The 21269-nt window shown below is 42.0% G+C and overlaps 1 protein-coding gene and 1 non-coding gene across 2 annotated transcripts in view; one reads left to right on the forward strand and one right to left on the reverse strand.

The window, feature by feature from the left end:
* The window catches only part of LOC145405765 (uncharacterized), a 2040591-nt gene that overhangs the window by 1950196 nt on the left and 69126 nt on the right, over nucleotides 1-21269 (forward strand). The window contains exon 9 of the mRNA XM_080276996.1: nucleotides 13212-13505. Coding sequence (XP_080133122.1) covers nucleotides 13212-13505 — 294 coding nt within the window. The remainder of the gene's footprint in view (nucleotides 1-13211; nucleotides 13506-21269) is intronic.
* LOC145405898 (5S ribosomal RNA) lies at nucleotides 952-1070 on the reverse strand. The gene has a single exon (XR_013898452.1). It is a non-coding gene; the product is annotated as a 5S ribosomal RNA (ribosomal RNA).

The following is a 21269-nucleotide window of genomic DNA, read 5'->3' on the forward strand; positions in this document are numbered from 1 at the left end:
TTGTGCATCTTATTTTTTGCAGTTTATCAACAGTTTTAGTTTAATTAATTTTTGTTTGTTTGTTCAGCCAGTGATTGGGAGTTTATAGGATGACTACCTCTAATGTGGCAGTTTTGAATAGAGCCAGAGCTAATTGTAGTCTAACCTCATATCATTCACCAGTGAAGACACAGGAACTTTTCAGTATATTTTTTACGAGGGGAAAAATCTTGCCTATGCTTCAAAATATGGTATAGTTTTAACCAATTACAGTATTCATTTCATCAGCAGCAATAATTTCTGCTAGTTTTAATGCATGCATGTTGTTTTTGGTGTTGCTTAACCCTGTAAGCGCGGGCTTGTTTTGCTTTTTCTTGCGGCTCCCGCAGGCATATTCGCGCTCCGACAGACTCTCTAAAAATATTTGCCAAAAATCAGTTATTAGTCCTAGAATATTAAAATCACATATGCTTATGGCACATACCTTCAGCTTTCTCCTGGGGTGTTTGTTGAACCTTTGTTGAGTACCGTAGGACTTGTGGAGACCTCTGAAGTTGGGTAACAAAGTCTCCACTTTACACTTCCCGACAACCCGTAATATGATTACCACAGCCTGATATTATCACTAGAAACACTATTCTATGATTCTCAAATAGTTTGGAATCCATACTCCAAAAAATAAAAAACTGTGAAAGCAATGAAAATTACCAGGGCATATGACCTTCCCACTTGCGATCGTTCGCCGCTGGTGTTCTGTCATTTATTATTCATAAAAATACTCACAGATTATATTTCTATTACTATATAACATTTATATATATCTACAGTCTTTATCCATAAGTTTCCCTCAGTTCATTCATTCATTCATTGCCAGACGCCATGTATCCCAGACGGGGTGGCCAAGGGCTTAGAGTTAATTGTTTTACAGGGAGGGGCACTAATCCTCCACCAACCCCACTTGACACGTAGGGATGCCAACAGCATCTGGTGTTCCCAGGCGGTCACCCATCCAAGTACTAACCAGACCCAACGTTGCTTAACTTCGCTGATCGGACGGGAAGCGGTGTACTCAACGTGGTATGGCCGTTGGCAATAGTAGTTTATTGTCACTGTAGGCATTCAATATCTTTCAGTAAAATACGTAGCATTCACTTTCTCGTCCTGTATACTAGCATTGAGAGTGAATGTCACTTTCACCTTCACTCTCATAACTCATAGTATTCATACATGCTAGAGTGAAACTTTCACTTTCATTACTCCTAGTATATATACTCGTATCCATATAATACTACTCAATTACATTTCTATTTACATTCTTTATTTTATTTACATTATTTACATTTCTATTTTATTTACACTGTGTTATGCATTATCACTTGAAGAAACTTATAAAATTATTTTCCACTGTTCACTCATATTTACATTCATTGCTTTCACTTGCTGTTTACACATTATTTGCACATTATTTACAATTCCATTTGCACTGTTTTACTCAATAGAAAGATCGTAGTCAATCTTTATCAATTGTCAGCCCTTTACCTCTTTCCACACGAGGTTTAATAGGGGGTAAAGGTCACAGGGCCCTTTGCATGAGTTAAAAAGCAGCGGAAGTCAGCAGGAGCAAATCAGACGTACATTCACTTTGAAAGATGACAGTGAACTGATAGTGGTGGCCTTCTGCTGCCTGGCTAGGGTGAGTGTAATACTACCAACTTCAGCCTTGAGACCAGCTAATATATAGCAATGAAATGATTGGCAGAAAACCAAGGCAATACATAATAAATTAGGTAGTTCCAGGTGAATGTAAATATCACTTAGGCTTCTCCCTTCCTTTCTTATATATATTTTTATTATGAAAATAGATTATACGGCATATTTCAAGGGGAAATAAACAGTGAAAATTAGCGAACGAGTGCACGTGAGGTGTTGTCAGGTGATAATTAGCCAATTCTAGGTGTATGGCACTCTCACTTACCTTATTTCTTTCTTGTATATATTATTTGGTATAAGAACAGTGCATAGGGCTTATTTCAATGGATGAAATCAGTGAAAAATTCCAGGGAAGATTTACTTAGCTTAACCCGCGGCGTCCCGTCGACGTACTTCCACGTCCTCACGTTATGTCACTGCCAATCCCATTGACGTACTTCAACGTCCTGCAATTGCAAGGTTCATAATTTCCACAATTTTAAAAATTCGCGCGAGATTTTCGATTCGCCCACGTACCCAAGCCTCCCCTACCTGCTGCCAGGCGGGCAGCGTCCTAGACCCCGCGTGACCTGCGCTCACCCTTGTCTCGGTCACTCACCTGCTAGCAGTGACCCAGGTCAGACATGGCACGGAAAGGTCTTTCAGACGAGGAAATTGCATCCGCCCTGGAAGCCTTCACTGGAGATAGTGATTCTCCACTTGACGATGATGTGGTGGATCGCGATTACGTCCAGCCAGAGGAAGAAATAAGTAGGAGTGATGAAGAGGTCCCTTCGCCCTGGAAAACGCGGTATGTGACATACCGTAAGGCAAGGGAAGGCCAGCCTGCTCCCCAACCACGTGCACGGCTATCTCTCCATCCCGAATCTGATGAGGACGAGGATGAGGACAATGAGGATGACGGTGGCTTAGGACTTGATATCGCCTCGTGGTTGGGAAAAGGAAAAATATCACCCCGAGGATCAGAAGGTGGGGCGGGAAGACATATAAGGTATGGTGAAAGTCTTTTGGCTGGGGAAGTGGAAAGTGGTGTGGTGGGATTGCTGGGTGAAAGGGAAAGTGGTGTGGCGGCAGCGCGGGGTGAAAGGGAAAGTGGTGTGGGGGTAGTGCTAGGTGAAGGGGCAAGTGGTGTGACGGAGGCAGCACGAGCACGTGGTGCACGTAGGCCTAGGGGAGAGGAGGTGGAGCCACTCCCCAGCACGTCTTTCGCCCCACAATATTCCCAAACTTCCTCCCCACAGCCCCAGGATGTGGGGAAAGGAAGGAAAGGGAAGGGAAAGGGTAAAGGAAAAGGGAGAGGGAAGAGAAGTGCAAGTGATGAGAGGCGCCGCTCTCCACCTCCCCAACCTCCCCCACCACCCTCACCTCCCCACCCTGAGGAAGGGGACGATGAGGACGTGGCTGGAGACGGTGGTGTCTCGTGGAACTGGGAAGATGGGAGCAATTTTACTCCCATCATTCACCCTTTCACTGAGGAGTGGCGGTCTTGTTGCACGGCTCCAGGTGTGCATGCGGGTTCGTCTAGGGTGGATTTTTTCCACTTGTTCTTTGGGGAGGCGTTTGTGGGGCGTATAGTTGAACAGACTAATATATTTTCACGAACACAGTGCCGTGAAAGTGAACGTTTGGGAACCACGAGCAGGCATTCCCAACAATATGACTATCCCGTTACAATTTCAGAGATGTTCTTATTTTTTGCCCTGGTTCTCTTGATGGGTGTGGTAAGGAAAAACCAAATTCCTGCCTACTGGACAACTGACCCAATGATCCTCACACCTTTCTTTGGAAAGGTGATGAGTCGTAACAGATTTCAGTATGTTCTTGGCCGCCTCCACTTTTTTGATGCAGAAGATCCAGCCAATGCAAATAACACAGATAAAATGAGGAGAATTAGGCTGGTAATTGATCATTTACGGGAAATGTTCCGCTCCTCATTTTATCCCTACAGAGACCTCGTCATAGACGAGAGTCTTGTGTTGTGGAGAGGCAATATTTCCTTTAGGCAGTACATACCCAGCAAGGGACACCGTTTCGGGTTCAAGATCTTTGTTATGTGTGACTGTAAGACTGGTTATGTGCAAGACATAGTCTTGTACACGGGCGCACAGACAGATATAACAGATGATCGGAGTATAGGACTCTCTGGGGCCGGGGTGAAGACAATGATAGAGGAGTACCTTCATCGTGGTCATGTGTTGTACCTGGACAACTGGTACGCTCGCCCTCTTCTCACTAGGTTCCTCCACCAACACGACACCGGAGTCTGTGGTACAGTCAAGAGAAACCGTTGCCATATGGTCAAGATAGGGAGGAAACTTGACAAGAACGAGGTGGTTTTCTTCCAGGCCAATAACATCCTTGCCACCCTGTGGAACCACAACAGAGAGGTTTGCCTCCTATCAACTGTTCACAGCCCCCTGATGCACCGCACAGACTCCGTGGATCACCGTAGCGAGAGGAGGCGCAACGTATGGAAACCCAAGTCTGTACTGGACTATAATCTGAACATGAGGCAAGTGGATCAGCCAGACTCGATGATTTCAAGTGTTGACTGTGCCAGGACCACGATGAAGTGGTACAAGAAATTCTTTTTCCACTTGCTCTACATCACGGTCCTGAACGCCCACTACCTGCACGCCATGACCACAGGAGTATCCGAGACCTTTGAGGGGTTTGTGAGGGAGCTGGCACGTGAAATAATCGCCAAGCATGCCCAGGACAGACCCACACACCGCACCCGCACCCCCATGGCTGCCCAGACTCCCCTACGTCTTGCAGGACGCCACTATCCTAGCACAATCCCTTCCGACCCAAACCGTCATAAACCCCAGCGCCGCTGCCATGTATGTAAGCACTCGACAGTCAGACCATCCACTCAGAGAAAAGACACAAGGTACGAGTGTGTCGAGTGCAATGTTGCGTTGTGCCTTCAGCCTTGTTTCAAAGAGTACCATAATTTCCTACACTACTGAAACTGTGTGGGATGGCGATATGACGCTCATTATAATGGTAAGGCCAGTCAGTAGGTGCTAAGTCAAATATAAAGTTGAAGCGGGTGTAATGTTTTCAGGAAAGTAATGTATAAGTTGAGAATTAGTGTAACTTGAAAGAAGTGATATCAAAACTACACCCACTGTGTAAATCTGCAAAAATATGACGCTCAGTATAACACTCTGGTCAGTAAATATGTGATAGCAAGAATATAAAGTGGAAACGAGTGTAATGTTAGCATGAATAAAACGTATTAGTTGAACAATAGTGTAAGTTGTAATAATTGATGTCACGAGTACACCCACATTCTGGTCAGTAAGTATGTGATAGGAATTATATAAAGTGGAATTTGTTGTAATGTTAGTAGTAAGATATTTTATAAGTTGAATACTAGTGTAAGATGAAACAAATGATATCGCGATAACACTTCCTGTGTAAGTACGCGCTAATGTGACGCTCAGTTGAATCGTAAGGTCTGAAATTATGTGATATCAATTATATCAAGTGTAAACATGTGCAATGTTAGTGGAGAATTATTATATAAGTACAAAAATAGGTTGTAAGTTGAAATAGTAGTCATAGCGACTTCACCGTGTGTGTTATTATGCACTATTATTACGCTAAATATTTACGTAAGGCCTGAAATTATCTCAAAACAGTTATATAAAGTTGAAAAGTGTATAATGTTATTAGGAAAGTATTATGTAAGTAGAAAAAACACAATACGAGTTGAAACAACAGTCACAGCGAGTTCACTCACTACATAAATAAGCGCTAACATTACGCTAAATGTTATCGAAAGGCCTGTGAATATGTAAAAACAGTTCAATAAAATGTAAACTGGTATAATGTTATTGTAGAAGTATTGTGTAAGTAAAAAAAATGATATGTATCATGATTTTTGAATGTTAGCGATTCATCGTGACCAGTCTGCCCGATTTTGCTCGTTTTGCACGATGGTACAATTATTATTTCTGCTCTGTTTTTGTATAAAATCCAATTTACCCTTTTATCACATGTTTTTATGTTTGTAATAAATACATATCTACTTACTTTCATTGGTTTCCCAGACTTATAATACCATAGAAAACGTTAGAGGCTCAGACCACCTACAGAGAACACGGTGCCAGGTGTGACCAAGGCATACCTGTTTAGGGCAATTATGGACCCCGGGGAACAATTTCTTTGTGACTGACCATTGTTTCTGACCAAAAGCGAAAGTTTTAGCAAAAAAAATTTGGGTCCAAAAATGGTCGGGATTGGGGGGTACCATTGGTGAGAAAGTGGTCGGGACGGGGCGGGTTAACACGGCCAGGCAGGCGAGAGGATAGGGTGATGGAGGGGAGGTAGGGAGGGGAGTCAAGAACGGGGAGAAATGGCTAAATTGTCAACAATGGATGGAAGTACAGATGAGATTAGGAGTGCTGAGTAGTGTTGGACACTGGCAGCACTGATAGATGATACAAGCCACCACTTGAAAGCCCGGGGGAATTCAAAATAACACAGAATCACAAAAGTGACGCCCCGCGGTATGATCCCTTGCTCCCAAGCGTCACGAAAGTGACGCCCCGCGGTTAAGGGGTTAACCATATTCTGTCTGGCTGAGCAGACCTATCAACCATTGGTAAGCAATTGCATCTTTGAGGCTGTCCCACAGGTGCAGTATAGTACTCGTACAGGTATTATTTTACAAGTGGACAATATGCAGTTTTGGAATTTTAGCACCATTAACGTATGGTATAGTCCCTAAGGATCACAATGAACACCCAGTATCCCATTCGGAAATTGATATTTTCAGAGATAATGAATTTGATTTAAAATTCCAAAAAAACAGGTATATACATCATGCTAGGAAGCAGTGCCTCCTTGTGGTAGATAGCACCTTGCCAGGATTGGAGTTGGGACATTCACCATGGTGAGGTGGGGGGAAATATAAGGAAGTTTGGCTCTTGAGTGAACACCAAAGCTGCTTAGCTCCATTTAGGGTACAGAATATAACCACCTAGAACAGAAGGCCTTTCATGTTCATATAGGTAATATGACTCTATTCAAGAAAATTTTTAAAATAGTGTGTTGCAAACCATACAGGGTGTACAGTAAAATTCTGTAACATTCATTTGTCTACCCTCCACACCATAGTTGTGTAACAGCTTCTGTAATGTTTCATATTCTTTTTCCAGATCCATAAATGCAACATATATATTCCTGGTCTTCCTGTATTCCTTTTCCACAATATCCCATACTGCAAATGTGTGATCTATACATTCTTTACTATTATAGTATATTTGAAAACCACTCACTCACCAGACCTTTTTTTTCCATTCTTTACCTTTTCTCTTGTTATACTTCCATATAGATTACTTTTCTTACAACTCACTGCAGTTGCTCTTGTGGCCAAATGGTTAGCTTTGTTAGCTGTGAAGCCGCCAGACAGTATCAGGGCTCTAATTCTAATGCTGGTAGCTGATGCGGGTGCAACGAAATGTTGAATCGGCGGCCGTTTACCGAATCAGCACTTTTAATTTTAAAATGTTATCATTTTTATGACCATATAGATTCATACATACCTAATTATCAGAAATCCAGTCAAAATTTTGTGTTTCATTTCTTTATTAATTAAAAAATCAGGATTTAGAGCATAAATGTGCTAAAGTTAACGGAGGTGTAACTTCAGCTTGCCAGTTTGCTTTGACACACTTCTATTTTGCATAAATATTGATATAAATGAAAGTGAATGTATTTGCAGGCATATTTTAACACATATATCAATATGTTTATAGTTATCCGTACTTTTTACCCATTATAAAATTTTTATAATTTGTGGGAGGAGGTTTGGGCTATATTTAGAGCAGTAGTGAATTCTGTGGGCTATTTTTTTAGTGTCTGGAATAAATTCTGGCATTTAATCAGATTTTTTAAAAACTATTTAGAGATTTTATGTTACAAACATTGTGCTTAGAACTGGTAAAAAGAGCACAGACAGTGGTGGTTGTGACTGGTAGAGGAGAAACTAGAAATTTGTCCTTTGAAATCTCTGGAGACTTGACTGAGGACACCTAATGCCCTCTCTCTCTCTGTCTTGGAGAAACTCAAAATTTGTCCTTTGAAGTCTCTGGAGACTTGACTCAGGACTCCTTATGTCCTCTCTCTCTCTCTCTCTCTCTCTCTCCTTCAGAAAATATACTACATGTTGATGCATCCTTCAATATTTGTTGCAATTTATTTGATCCTAAGTAAATCACACTCTAATCAAAGCTGCACTATTTTTCCAGGTGGCTGTAGAAAGATAGCTGTGATTATATCGGCATATGCTCCACAGGCAGGATTGGATGTAGCAGAGAAAGATGGATTTTGGGATGATTTAATACGTGTATTGGGTGGTATTTGGAATGATGATCTATCTATCTATCTATTGCCCGACGCCTCAATCCCGTTTCGGGTGGCCACAAACAAATCGCCTCCAAGTTGCCCTGTCCCCCGCCATTTCACTCCCCTGCTCCCAACTCACACCCCCCTCTCTCATATACCTCTCCACCCTATCCTTCCATCTCATCCTCGGCCTCCCCCTCCCTCTTCCCCCCTCCACCTCACTCACATACACTCTCTTCGTCAGTCTTTCACCCTCCATCCTTTCCACATGGCCAAACTACCTCAGTATGTTCCTCATAACGCTTCCTGTCACATCCACATCCACACGACAACGCTCCTTTATATCCTCATTTGTCAGCCTGTCTCTCCATGTGACTCCACAGGCTTCTCTTAAATAACTCACATACACTCTCTTCGTCAGTCTTTCACCCTCCATCCTCTCCACATGGCCAAACCACCTCAGTATGTTCCTCATAATGCTTCCTGTCACATCCACATCCACACGACAACGCTCCTTTATATCCTCGTTTGTCAGCCTGTCTCTCCATGTGACTCCACAGGCTTCTCTTAAATAACTCATTTCCACTGCTCTCACTCTTGACTTGTGTCCTTCCAACAACGTCCAAGCTTCACTCCCATACGTTAGAGTTGGTATCACAATACTGTCATGTAGTAACTTTTTCACTTCCATGCTCACTTCCCTGTTTCTTATCACTGCTTTCAAAGAACCAGCAACCTTTCTTCGCTGCTGAACCCTGTCAAGCACTTCACCCTCCAAACCTCCATCCCTACTCATCACACTACCCAAGTACTTAAACGTACTCACATTTTCCAATTCCTCACCATCCAACCTCGCTGAACATTCACTGACTTCACCTCTCTCAAAGACCATCACTTTACTCTTCCCTACATTCACCTTTAAATTCCGTTTCGTACACACTTTCCCAAACTCATCCACCAAGCCTTGCAACTCCCCTTTGTCTTCACTCAACAACACAGTATCATCTGCAAACAACAATACAGGGAGTTTCCAAACACTATCCTCTCTCACCAGGGCCACTCCAACATCCACTACCCTACCTTGTACCTCTTTTATTACCCCATCCATGTATAGATTGAACAACCATGGAGACATGACACATCCCTGTTTCAACCCAACTTTCAAAGAGAAAAATTCACTTAGTTCACCATCCATACGCACTCCAGCCTTCACACCATCGTACATACTCTTCACAGCATTCAACAACTTCCCATCTACTCCATATACTCTTAACACTTTCCACAATCCTTGTCTATCCACCCTGTCATATGCTTTCTCCAAATCCATGAAAGCCACATACAACTTCTTTCCCTTCTCTAGAAACTTTTCCACTAAAGATCTAAGAATGAATATCTGATCTACACAACCTCTTCCCTTCCTAAAGCCTCCCTGTTCTTCTCCAACTAATTTCTCTGTTCTTTCTCTAACTCTGTCAATAAGTATCCAACCATACACTTTTCCTATTATACTAAGAAGACAAATGCCCCTATGATTACCACACACTTCTTTTTCCCCTTTTCCTTTGTACAAGGGAATAATTATACCTGACTTCCAATCCTCCAGGACTCTACCTTCCTCCCAGGCCAATCTGCACATCTTCCACATCCATTCTACTACTATCTCTTCCCCATGCTTCAGCATTTCACCACACTCCATCAATTCCTGGGGCTTTCCCCGATTTAACTTTCTTCATCGTGATTTTGGGAGGGCACTTAAATGGTCATGTAGGTGAAGCAACACAAGGTTATGAAGGAGTGCATGGGGGATGTGCGTATGGTATAGGGAATGCAGAAGAGGTAAGGATACTCGAGTTTGGGGAGGCAACGGACATGATTGTGTGCAACACATATTTTAGGAAAAGAGAGAGTAGGTTAATTACGTATGAGTCTGGGGGAAATGGCAGTCAGAGATTATTTTCTGGTTAGGAGGGCCGATAGGAGGTTAGTGAGGGATGTTAAAGTTACAGGAATTGAGGAGTGTGTGCAGCAGCACAAACTATTGATTTGTGATATGGTGCTTAAAGAACAAGTGATGAAAAAGAGGACTTATGTACATAGGAGGAAAATATGGAAGCTGAAAAACCAAGTAGTAAGGGATGCCTTTTATAGCGAGTTGAGGAGAGTGGTGGCTGAACAGGGAGCTGAAGACAGAGGCGTTAATGAACAGTACAGAGCCCTCAAGAACAATTTCTTGAGAGTTACTGATGTAACATGAGGTTGGACAAGAGGACCACCAAGACATAAAGTAACTTGGTGGTGGGATAAGGGGGTATAAGCTGCAGTTAAGGAGAAAAGAAGGCTTTTCCAGGAATGGAAGAAGGGTGGTAGCAAAGAGGAATATTTGGCTGCCAAGCGGAGGGCTAGAAGAGAGGTATACAGGGCAAAGTCTGAGTCATAGAGACTATTACTTGATAACCTAAATCATGGGGAAAGGAAAAATATGATATTTAGGGTGGCAGGTCAGGTGAAGAGGGATAATAGGGATATTATTGGTGAGCAGTGTGTGATGAATGATGAAGGTAGGGTAGTGGTGAACAGTGAGGATATTAAAGATGCATGGAGAGAGCATTATAACCGGTTGTTGAATGAGGAATTTGACTGGGACAGGGAAGGTTTGGAGCCAGCAGATCCAGTATCTGGCCCTTGGCCTTTGATTGATGCTGCTACTGTGAGTGAGGCAATAGGCAGGATGAAGGTGTGGAAGGCAGCAGATGTGTCTGGATTGACTGCCGAAATGTTGAAGGCCTCAGGCGATATAGGGGTGAGGTTAGTCACTGACCTGATAAATAGGATTATTTATGAGTGTGTTGTCCCAGATGATTGGCTGAAGAGTGTAATTGTAAATGTGTATAAAGGGAAGGGTGATGCCCTGGAAAGAGGAAATTATAGAGGTATAAAGCTTTTATATCAGATAATGAAGGTAATGGAGAGAGTTTTAGAAGGTATGATTAGAGAAAAGTGAATATTGATGAGATGCAGTTTGGGTTTATGCCAGGTAGGGGAACCACTGATGGTATATTCATTGTTCGACAGCTTCAGGAAAAATATATTGGTAGGAGAAGGGATCTTTATTTTGTTTTTGTTGATTTGGAAAAGGCCTTTGACAGAGTCCCTAGAGAGGTGGTGAAGTGGGCAATGAGAAAGCTTGGCTTGGAGGAGTGGCTGGTTAGGGTGGTTATGGCTGTGTATGTGGGTGCTCGCACCCAGGTGAGAGTGAATGGAGATTTGAGTGATGAGTTTTCTGTGATTGTTGGTGTGCATCAGGGGTCAGTCTTGAGTCCCGTGTTGTTCATCATGGTACTTGAAGCCCTTTGACGTGACTTTAGAAACGGACTCCCGTGGGAGTTGTTGTATGCTGATGATTTGGTGTTGATTGCAGAGAACGAAAGGGAGGCGGAGGAAAGGTTTAGGAAGTGGAGAGATGGTATGGGGCACAAGGGATTAAGGGTAATTGCAGATAAAACAAAAGTGATATCTAGGGTTGGTGGCGGTACTGTCAAAGACGAGGGAGAGTGGCCATGTGCAGTTTGCCACAAGGGCGTGGGAAGTCATTCCATCTTGTGCGGTGTTTGTGATAAATGAGTGCACAAGAGATGTACAGTAGTGGTATCAGAGGTAGACTGTGAGATAATGCTGATTTTATGTGTACGGCATGACGGGGTGAGCAGGTGGAGATTGTCAGACGTGAAAGGATTGAACTTGCTGGTGAATCTCTTGAGTGTGTGGAAGAGTTTTGTTATTTGGGAGACATTTTGTGTGCTGGAGGTGGGGCTGGAGCCAGCTCTGTGGCTAAGGTGAGAAGTGGTTGGAAGAAGTTCAGGGAGCTCTTGCCACTCCTGACATTGAGAGGGCTCTCCCTTCGTGCTAAGGGGTCTTTGTGTGCAGCATGTGTTAGGAGTGTAATGCTGTATGGGAGTGTAATGCTGTATGGTAGTGAGACCTGGGCAGTGAAGGAGGAAGATATTCGCCAGCTCAGATGTACAGAAATGACAATGATTAGGTGGATGTGCAGTGCGTCCCTGCGTCCAAGGCCTGGAGGGGCTGGGTTTATGATGGAAGAGTTGAGAGGTAGGATGGGACTGGAGTGTATTGGTGTTGTGATGAGGAGAGGTAGATTGAGGTGGTTTGGACATGTGGAGGGGATGGGGGATGATACTTGGGTGAGGAAGGTGAGAAGTGTTAATATTGGGGGTGGGGTTATGAGGGGTAGATCGAGAAAGACATGGGACGAGGTCATTAAGTGTGACCTCAGGGTTAAGGGACTGAACAGGGAGGCTGCAATGAATCGTGCAGCGTGGAGAGCCGCCATTAGTTGACCAAGGCCGACACATGCAAACATGTTGGAGCCTTTAAAAACGAAACGAAATGAAACTGTCACTGTGGCAATGGCACTTGCATTGCAACATTTATAACTTGCTGTCAGACATCTTGAGCCAAATCTGACAAGCATAAGAGGCCAACACAATGCGAAATATATTTATATTGTAGTCCATCATTTATCTGGATGCTCAGTGTCTGGACGTGTTCATTTTGCAGATGCTGGACCTTGGCTCTATTAAACCGTTATCTGAATTTACTTGACATTATCCGGACGTAAATGTCCCTGAGAACTTTGGCTGGCCAGTTGACATGACATTTGGTATCGTGGCCACAGGGCTCGAGCCGTGAGTGGGAAGTAGTCTGTAACCCACAACGAGAGCTAAAACGTCCGTCCGCCCCCATACGGAATAGTCAAAGCCGCGCGCACTTCCTATCACTCTCAGTGAACCTCCAGGACCTGGGTAAAATGACAGGATATTGCATAATTTCGCTGGTTATTGTTTTAATAGAGCTGAGCCAGCAGTGCCGGATATTGCATAACTTCACCAAATATTGTTTTAATAGAGCCGAGCCAGCAGCCATGGATATTGCATAATTTTGCCGGATACTGTTTTCATAGAGCCGAGCCAGGAGCACCGGATACTGTATTTGGCAGGATATTGTGGTGATGGATAATTGAGAGTTTACTGTAGTTTCTTGTTATTATATTACAGTACAGTATCCATTTTACATTTAACAGTGTAATTTCTAATGTTCTTACACTCTTAAGTTAGTCCTAAATAAGTTGTTTGATATCTTTTCAGTCCTTCAGAGCTTAACAGTTCCAAGAGACTGACAGACAAGCCACCACTTATTAAGAAGCTGAGTGTCACTCTTGAGTCCTCGCTCAACCTTGCAGAGGACCTCCACCCCCTAGTCAGTTCGTCATCATCCTCACCTTCACCACCCTGCCATGCTTCCACAACAACAACTACAACTGGCTCCTCCACCAGCACTGCAGTAGTTGGGTACATCAATGACAAGGCCAGCGATTCCTCAGTCAACAGTGTCCTCTCAGCTGATGCCTCTGACAGCCACCAGGACAGTGATAACAAATGGTGTGTCAACAGGCCTGATCTTTTCTTATTTAGTAGTTTTATCCCTCATGTTACTCATATTACCAGAAACTGTAATGAATTAGTTTTACATATTATATAATAATTATACACTGTTGTTCTATGACAGTGTCCCTTATTTGTGTAAAGTACTTTATTTGTACATATTTTATAGAAGGATTATTTTTAAAAATGTGGAGGTCATAGTGGCTTAGTGTTAAAGCGCCTGACTCGAGACCGAAGAGTTGTGAGTTCTCTCCATGCCCGGGTAAGCTGCCTTGCTGGGAGAGGTAGCACTCTCCTGTCACCTAGCTGGTTGTAGCAGCTGTGGCCCAGTGGGTTAGAGCACTCTGACCAAAGGGTCGGAGGTGTGAGTCCACCCAAGGGTCATTGGTAGGCATCAGGAAGGGCATCCCATAAAGTGCTACACACTCCAAAACCAAAGTCCTCTACCTTAGCCCTTATTGATAAAAGGGGGACACGGTGTTGAACTCTAATATTTTCACTTAAAAACAATGATATGTATTTCCATGCTTGAAAAAAAAAATCTATCTTCTAAGAACTAAAATTATCCCTGTTGGCAACAGACAAATACTAAACACTCAATGGAAATAATGATATGTTTTTTCAGAATCTTGAACCTATTGTGGTTGATTGGTTTTAGCTCTTATCTGTTGTCCAGGTAGTATAAAGGAGATTTTCCCACCAGTCATTGCTATGACGTATGAAGAATCTGCAGTAGATTAGCTAAGGAAATGACTGCTTACCCTAGATTCATGGAGTTCTTGTTCTTGTCGTATGACCCAGTTTTGTCTGATCAAACAGACCCATCAACTATAGGCAAGCAAGAGTCTCTGCAGGGCCATCCTGTGCAGTGAACCAGTGTTCCTTGTGGCAGACAGCGCCATGCCACAGCGAAGCACAGAGTTTAATGTGGAGGTTTGGTTCCTAGATGGACGCCACATGTGCATCTTTCCACCCAGTTAACGGGCATCATAATAGACTCCACGTCACCTCGTTATTTGGTTATATACTGCACAGTAGTTACCACCTAGCATTGTAAATGGTTTCCTGAGATGCATGAAATTATTTGGCTTGTCACTTGGTGTAGAGCCACCTGAACAGGAAAAAAAAAAAAGAAAAAAAAAAAGTAATGAACAGTGAGAGAAAGGATAGGAGAAAGAGGAAGAGAGGAGGGCAGACAAAGAAAAGAATGATAGACATGAAGGAAGAAGTAAGCAGCATTACATCAACTGAGTGGATGAATAGTGCCCCCACTGAAATGACCATCACAACATTGGCAAATGGAGGAGAGAGGTGTTTTTGCTCTGCTCTGAATAATTTTTGTGGAAGTTTAGGATGTTTATAACAGTTGCTTAAAATTATGTGATGAATAATTATAAAGGGGATGCCATGGTAATCAAAGCCATAACTGGTCCATTTTTGCGCTGAAGATAAGGATGAAGGTATCCCCACTTTGCACCTGAAGCTGTCAGTGATTGCATCACAATTTTGTGGTTTAGTAATCCCTCAATATTTTTTTGCCTTTCACCTCTTTTTCAAAAACCTGTTTTTAAGGACCATTCAGTTCCACTTTAACTGCTATGTGCAAATTTTTTTCACTTTGTGTTGGGGTTGGTAGCTTACTTAAACTGGTGGTCATTTACTCACAGGTTTACCTTCCACATCAGCACTCTCTCTCTCTCTCACACACACACACACACACACACACACAAGTAATAGGACTGCAGGTACGAAAGTGGTGCACAAACAGGAGGGAATAAAAAGGAGGAAGGTAGTAGAACCATGTCATGACAAGTATATAAACAGGATAATAAAGTTGATGTACTCAAATGTGGATGGAATGGTATCTAAATTACTAGAGATGAATGATTATGTCAGAGAAAATGAACCACATATAATATGCCTAACTGAAACAAAAGTAACACCAAGGATATCCAATGACATACTAAACTTAGAGGAATACAATATATGGAGAAGAGACAGAAATTTAAAAAAAGGAACTTAGAGGAATACAATATACGGAGAAGAGACAGAAATTTAAAAAAAGGAGGAGGAATTATAATATTAACTAAGAAAAATCTAAAAGTCAATGAAATAAAACTAGATATACCATCACAAGTTGAACTGATTGCAGTAGAGATCAACACATCTGAAGGGAAAGTAATTGTAGCCAATTTGTACATGCCACCCAGATCAAATACATGGGAAAGAGACGAATATGAGGACCTGGCAGAGAGTACAATTCAGAGTTTAAGATCATTACTACATAAAATGGAAGAGAAATCGGAAAGAATTATACTAACTGGAGATTTTAATACAAATATAAATTGGAATACTCTAGATATAATTAGCCAAGAAAGCTGTTGGGACCAACAGCTCCTGGATCTCGTCCAAGAGTTTTTCCTAACGCAACATGTGAGGGAAACCACCAGAAAAAGAGGACTCGATGTACCTTCAATGCTAGTTATAGTATTTACTAGGCAAGAAAATGATACTGACAGTTTAATAAATCACCCTTCACTCAGCAAAAGCGATCATGCAGTACTAAATTACAACTTCAGGATAGCATATGACATAGTTAACAACAATGAAAGTTACAAAAAGAGCCTAAACTATAAAAAGGGAAATTATCAAGACCTAAAGAAGTATTTCTTAGAAGTTGCTTGGGAAAATGAGCTTAGAGGACAAGATTTAAATGCTGTATATAAAAAATTCTGTGAATTTTATGAAATAGGAGTCCAGAAGTACATCCCACAGCACAAAGAAGCAGATAAGAAAATACAGAAATGGTTCAATACAGAATGTAAAAAATCAAAAGAAAGAAGAGATTTGTTGTGGAATAGATACAGAAGACACAATAGTGAAAGGGCATATAATAATTACAAACAGGCAAGAAACGATTATACAAGAATAAGGAGGGAAGCCCAAAAACAGTTTGAGGAGGATATGATAAATAAAAGTAGTGATCAACCAAAGCTATTTTACAGCTACATCAGAAGCAAAACCAAAGTAAAAGATATAATACAATCCATTACGGATGAGGGAATCACTTATACACAAGAGTAAGATATTTGTGAAGCGCTAAATAAGAATTTCCAATTAGTTTTTACAGAAGAAAAAAATTTTGAGAGGGACTATGTGGGACATGCATGTCCACACATACTACCAGATATACAAATATCAGAAAAAGTAATACAGGAGGAGTTACGTAAACTAGACAGAGGAAGAGCAAGTGGTCCTGATGAAATTTCATGTTGGGTACTACGAGAATGTGCAAAGGAGTTAAGTAAACCATTATTTTTAATTTTCAAGAAATCATTGAGTCAAGGTAAACTACCTAATATTTGGAAGAAAGCAAATATTGTCCCCTTATTCAAGAAAGGAAATAGACAAAATCCACTCAACTGCCGACCAGTATCACTGACCAGTGTTGTAAGCAAGGTATTAGAAAAGCTTATAAGAAAAGCTTGGGTAAATCATCTAGTAAGAACACAGTATGATAACAGAAAGACAGTTTGGTTTCAGAAAAGGAAAATCATGTGTTACTAATCTGTTGAGCTACTATGACAGAGTAACAAACACAATACAGGAAAGAGATCGATGGGTGGACAGTATCTATTTAGATTTCAAGAAAGCATTTGACACAGTACCACACCAAAGACTTTTATGGAAACTACCATGAAGGAGGAATTCGAGGCAAACTGTTTTGGTGGATGCAAGATTTTCTCATTAAAAGAGAAATGAGAACAGTACTAAGAGGAAACTACTCATCATGGAAAGAAGTGACTAGTGGAGTACCACAGGGTTCAGTGCTGGCACCAATCATGTTTTTAGTGTATATAAATGATATAAACAGTAACACTGGAAATGAAAGCTATCTGAATATGTCTGCAGATGATGCAAAAATACAAAGGAGAATTACTAACACAGACTCTTGTAAAGAGCTACAAGAAGAATTAAATAAACTTCACGAATGGAGTAATAGATGGCAAATGGAATTCAATGTGGACAAGTGTCATGTAATCAAGTTTGATAAAAGTGGAAAAAGACCTGATTGGGATTATATGTTAGGAAATAAAACCCTATACACATCAGAAAGAGAGAAGGACCCAGGTGTGATCATCAATAACAGACTATCTCCGGCTGACCACATCAGCGAGAAGGTTCGGAACATGTATACGCTGCTTGCAAATATGAGAATAGCATTCACACACATAAATGAAGACATGCTAAGAAGGATAATAACATCATTCATTAGACCAACCCTGGAGTATGCATCAGTAGTCTGGAGTCCTCGTCTCAAAAAACACATAGACAAGATTGAAAAAGTTCAAAGGGCCGCTACAAGATGTATACCAAGCTTAAGGGACCTAAGCTACGAAGAAAGACTAAATAAACTGAATCTACCAACACTACAGGAGAGAAGGAAAAGAGGTGACATGATAATGCTGTATAAATGCATATCAGGGAAGGAGAAAATAGACATAAATGATTACTTAACATATGGGGAAGCATCAGCAAGAGGACACTGCAAAAAACTGCATAAGAAGAGAGATGATAAAGACGTAAGGAAATTCAGTTTCCCAAACAGAGCAATTGATCAATGGAATGCACTACCGAATGAAATAGTGTGTGCCAAAACAATTCACAAATTTAAGGATATGTACGATAAATATGGTTTAAGACACGGGACAGTACGAGCTTGACTCATTCCTGTAAAGATACAATTAGGTAAGAACAATTAGGTAAGAACACACACACACACACACACACACACACACACACACACACACACACACACACACACACACACACACACACACACACACACACACGGCTGAGCATTCAGACGTCAGATGGAGCCCCTGAGACAACAGTCGACAAACTACCGCCCATCTAAGTTTATTATTTGCAGTATTGGTCAATCTCATGTCCCTGTTGCAAAATGAGTGAATAAGATAAAACAGCCAATAAGTGGAGTGTTTTACGTAGGAAAAAAGTCAGAAAAAAAAGTCCATCTATCTATCTATTGCCAGATGCCTTAATCCCATTTGGGGTGGCCACAAACAAAATGCCTCCACGTCGCCCTGTCCCTCACCATTTCACTGCCCTGCTCCCAACTCACACCCCCTTCTCTCATATACCTCTCCACCCCATCCCTCCATCTCATCCTCGGCCTCCCCCTTCCTCTTCCCCCTCCACCTCACTCACATACACTCTCTTCGTCAGTCTTTCACCCTCCATCCTCTCCACATGGCCAAACCACCTCAGTGTGTTTCTCATAACGCTTCCTATCACATCCACACCACAACGGTCCTTTACATCCTCATTCGTCAGCCTCTCTCTCCATGTGACTCCACAGGCTCCTCTTAAATAACTCATTTCTACTGCTCTCACTCTTGACTTGTGTCTTTCCAACAACGTCCAAGCTTCACTTCCATACTTTAGAGTTGGTATCACAATACTGTCATGTAGTAACTTTTTCACTTCCATGCTCACTTCCGTGTTTCTTATCACTGCTTTCAAAGAAAAATTAGTACTGTAATCAAATACTGGAAGTGGCAAACAATCAACTAGTGACAGTGGCATAAAACAGCTGGCTTATTAGTGTTGATGCAGCAAATACCTCAAGTGAGCAAAAGACTATGAAACGATGGCTTTCTCAGACAAACTAGGAAAGAGAGAGAAAAGTAAAAAAGGATCCCTTCTATTTTGACTTGGTATATGTAGAAGAATCTAAAATGTTAGCAGAAAGAATTAAGAAGTTACAGGAAGAATTCTTAGAGAATAAAAGGGAATTACAGTATGAGAAGGGGGGGGGGGAAATGAAGAACTGACAATAGAGGTGAACAAAATGATGCTGAAATATGTGAAGTGAAAAGTAAAATGAGAGAAATGAGTATTGAAGTGGTAAATAGCTAGCAGATGTTAAACAAAAAGGAAAATGATGATGATGTAATCATCATCATCATTATCATATGGACCTCTTTTCCCACCCTAGGGCAGGGTGAGGAGTAGCAACGTCCATACAACCAAAGTTTGCCCAGTTCAGTGGGCCACGCTTCCATTCACTCATCATTCAAGCCCTTGGAATCCTCGCTGTATCAGATACGCCAAGAAAATTTCACCATGTTCTGTAACTTCACATATACTTATCTGAGAGAGCCAATCTGAATGCTGTCACGTTAAAAAGGGGTGCCAGATCCCTAGTTATGTGCTTCTCCACTCAAAATTCATCCAGCCAACTCAGTCTCTTGTCAGTCCTTTAGCTTCACCAACTTCCATACCTCTTCCTCACACACTCATCCACTGTATCCCTCCACCTTCTTCTTGGCCTACCTCGCCTCCTCCCACCTTCAAATTCGCTCAGATATACTTTTTTCACTGCTCTGTTGTCATCCATCCTCTCCACATGACCAAACCATCTCAGTACACTCTCTTCAATGCTGGTGTCCAGAGACTTCCTCACCCTGCATCTTTCACGTATCACATTATTCCGTATCCTAACCACTCTCTGTACTCTACATACATTTCTCAGCAGTCCCATCTCCACTGTTCTTACTCCTGACTTTTCATTTTCATGCCACACCATAGTCTCACATCTGCATGTTAAATTTGGCACTAACACTCCTCCTTGTAAGTGTGAGGGCTAGTGCTTTTAGCACTAAGGAGGGGAGGGACTAAGGGAGTGATGGGGGAGCTGGGAGGCCTGGCAAGCAAGGCGGGGAGCATGGGAGGGTATGGAGGAGGGATGGGAGGTGGGGAGAAGCGAGGCTGTGGTCAGGATTTTCGCCTTTCTGTCATGAGGCAGACGGGTGCTGTTATCATTCATGTACTCGTGGCTTGTGGTCTGTGTTCGATGTGCAGTGGCAGGTGGGAAAGCCCTATCCTGGTGGCCGCGTGACTTTGGACATTCGGTGGGGATGTGTACCGACATTTTGACACTGCTTGTGGGTTAAAGTCGGTGTTACCCGGGTACTGGAGGTTCGTTGGGAGTGATCGGACCAGTGTGTGACTTTGACCATTCAGTACAGGGGCGAATGGACATTTTAGGTCAGAGAATGGGTTATGGCGTATTTCCTGCTCACGGCTTGAGCCCATTGGCCAAGATACTGAATGGTTGAACATGTCGGCTGGCCTGCTAGAGTTCTCGGTGAGTTCTATGTCTGAATAATAGCAAGTAAATTCGGATAATGGTTTAATAGAGCCAAGGTCCAGTATCCGGATAACAGGTTCTGATATTGCATGTCCAGATAAATGAGAGATTACTGTATTGTAAAGAAGTTAACTGGGAACAAGATTGGCAGAAGCAGCTGTAGACACTCGGCACTTAAAATTTTATCAAATTTATAAAACAGGAGTATTAAAGCACATTCATTACCAGATGGAGAAAGTGAAGAGGTTAAACGATTGGTTTAATAATTAGTGTGTAAAGGCCAAAGAAAAAAGAGACCTGCTATGTAATAGATATGGGAGACAGGAGTGAACAAACATACTCGTATGAGAGATATAAACAGGCAAGAAATGATTGCACCAGGATCAGAAGGGAAGCTCAAATTATTTTTGAAAAAGATACAGATAAAAGTCCAACCAAAACTCTTTTACAGCTATACAAAAAACAAAAGAAAGGTATACAGAGTATAGTTGACAAAGGTAAGGACTGTGCTTAGGAGGAAGAAATTTGTGATGTCCCCTTGGTTGTTCAATATATATATGGATGGGCTGATGAGAGAGGTAAAAACA

Source organism: Coenobita brevimanus, chromosome 68, assembly GCF_032717465.1.
Source record: "Coenobita brevimanus isolate Jiangsu-jjx chromosome 68, ASM3271746v2, whole genome shotgun sequence".
Classification (NCBI taxonomy): domain Eukaryota; kingdom Metazoa; phylum Arthropoda; class Malacostraca; order Decapoda; family Coenobitidae; genus Coenobita; species Coenobita brevimanus.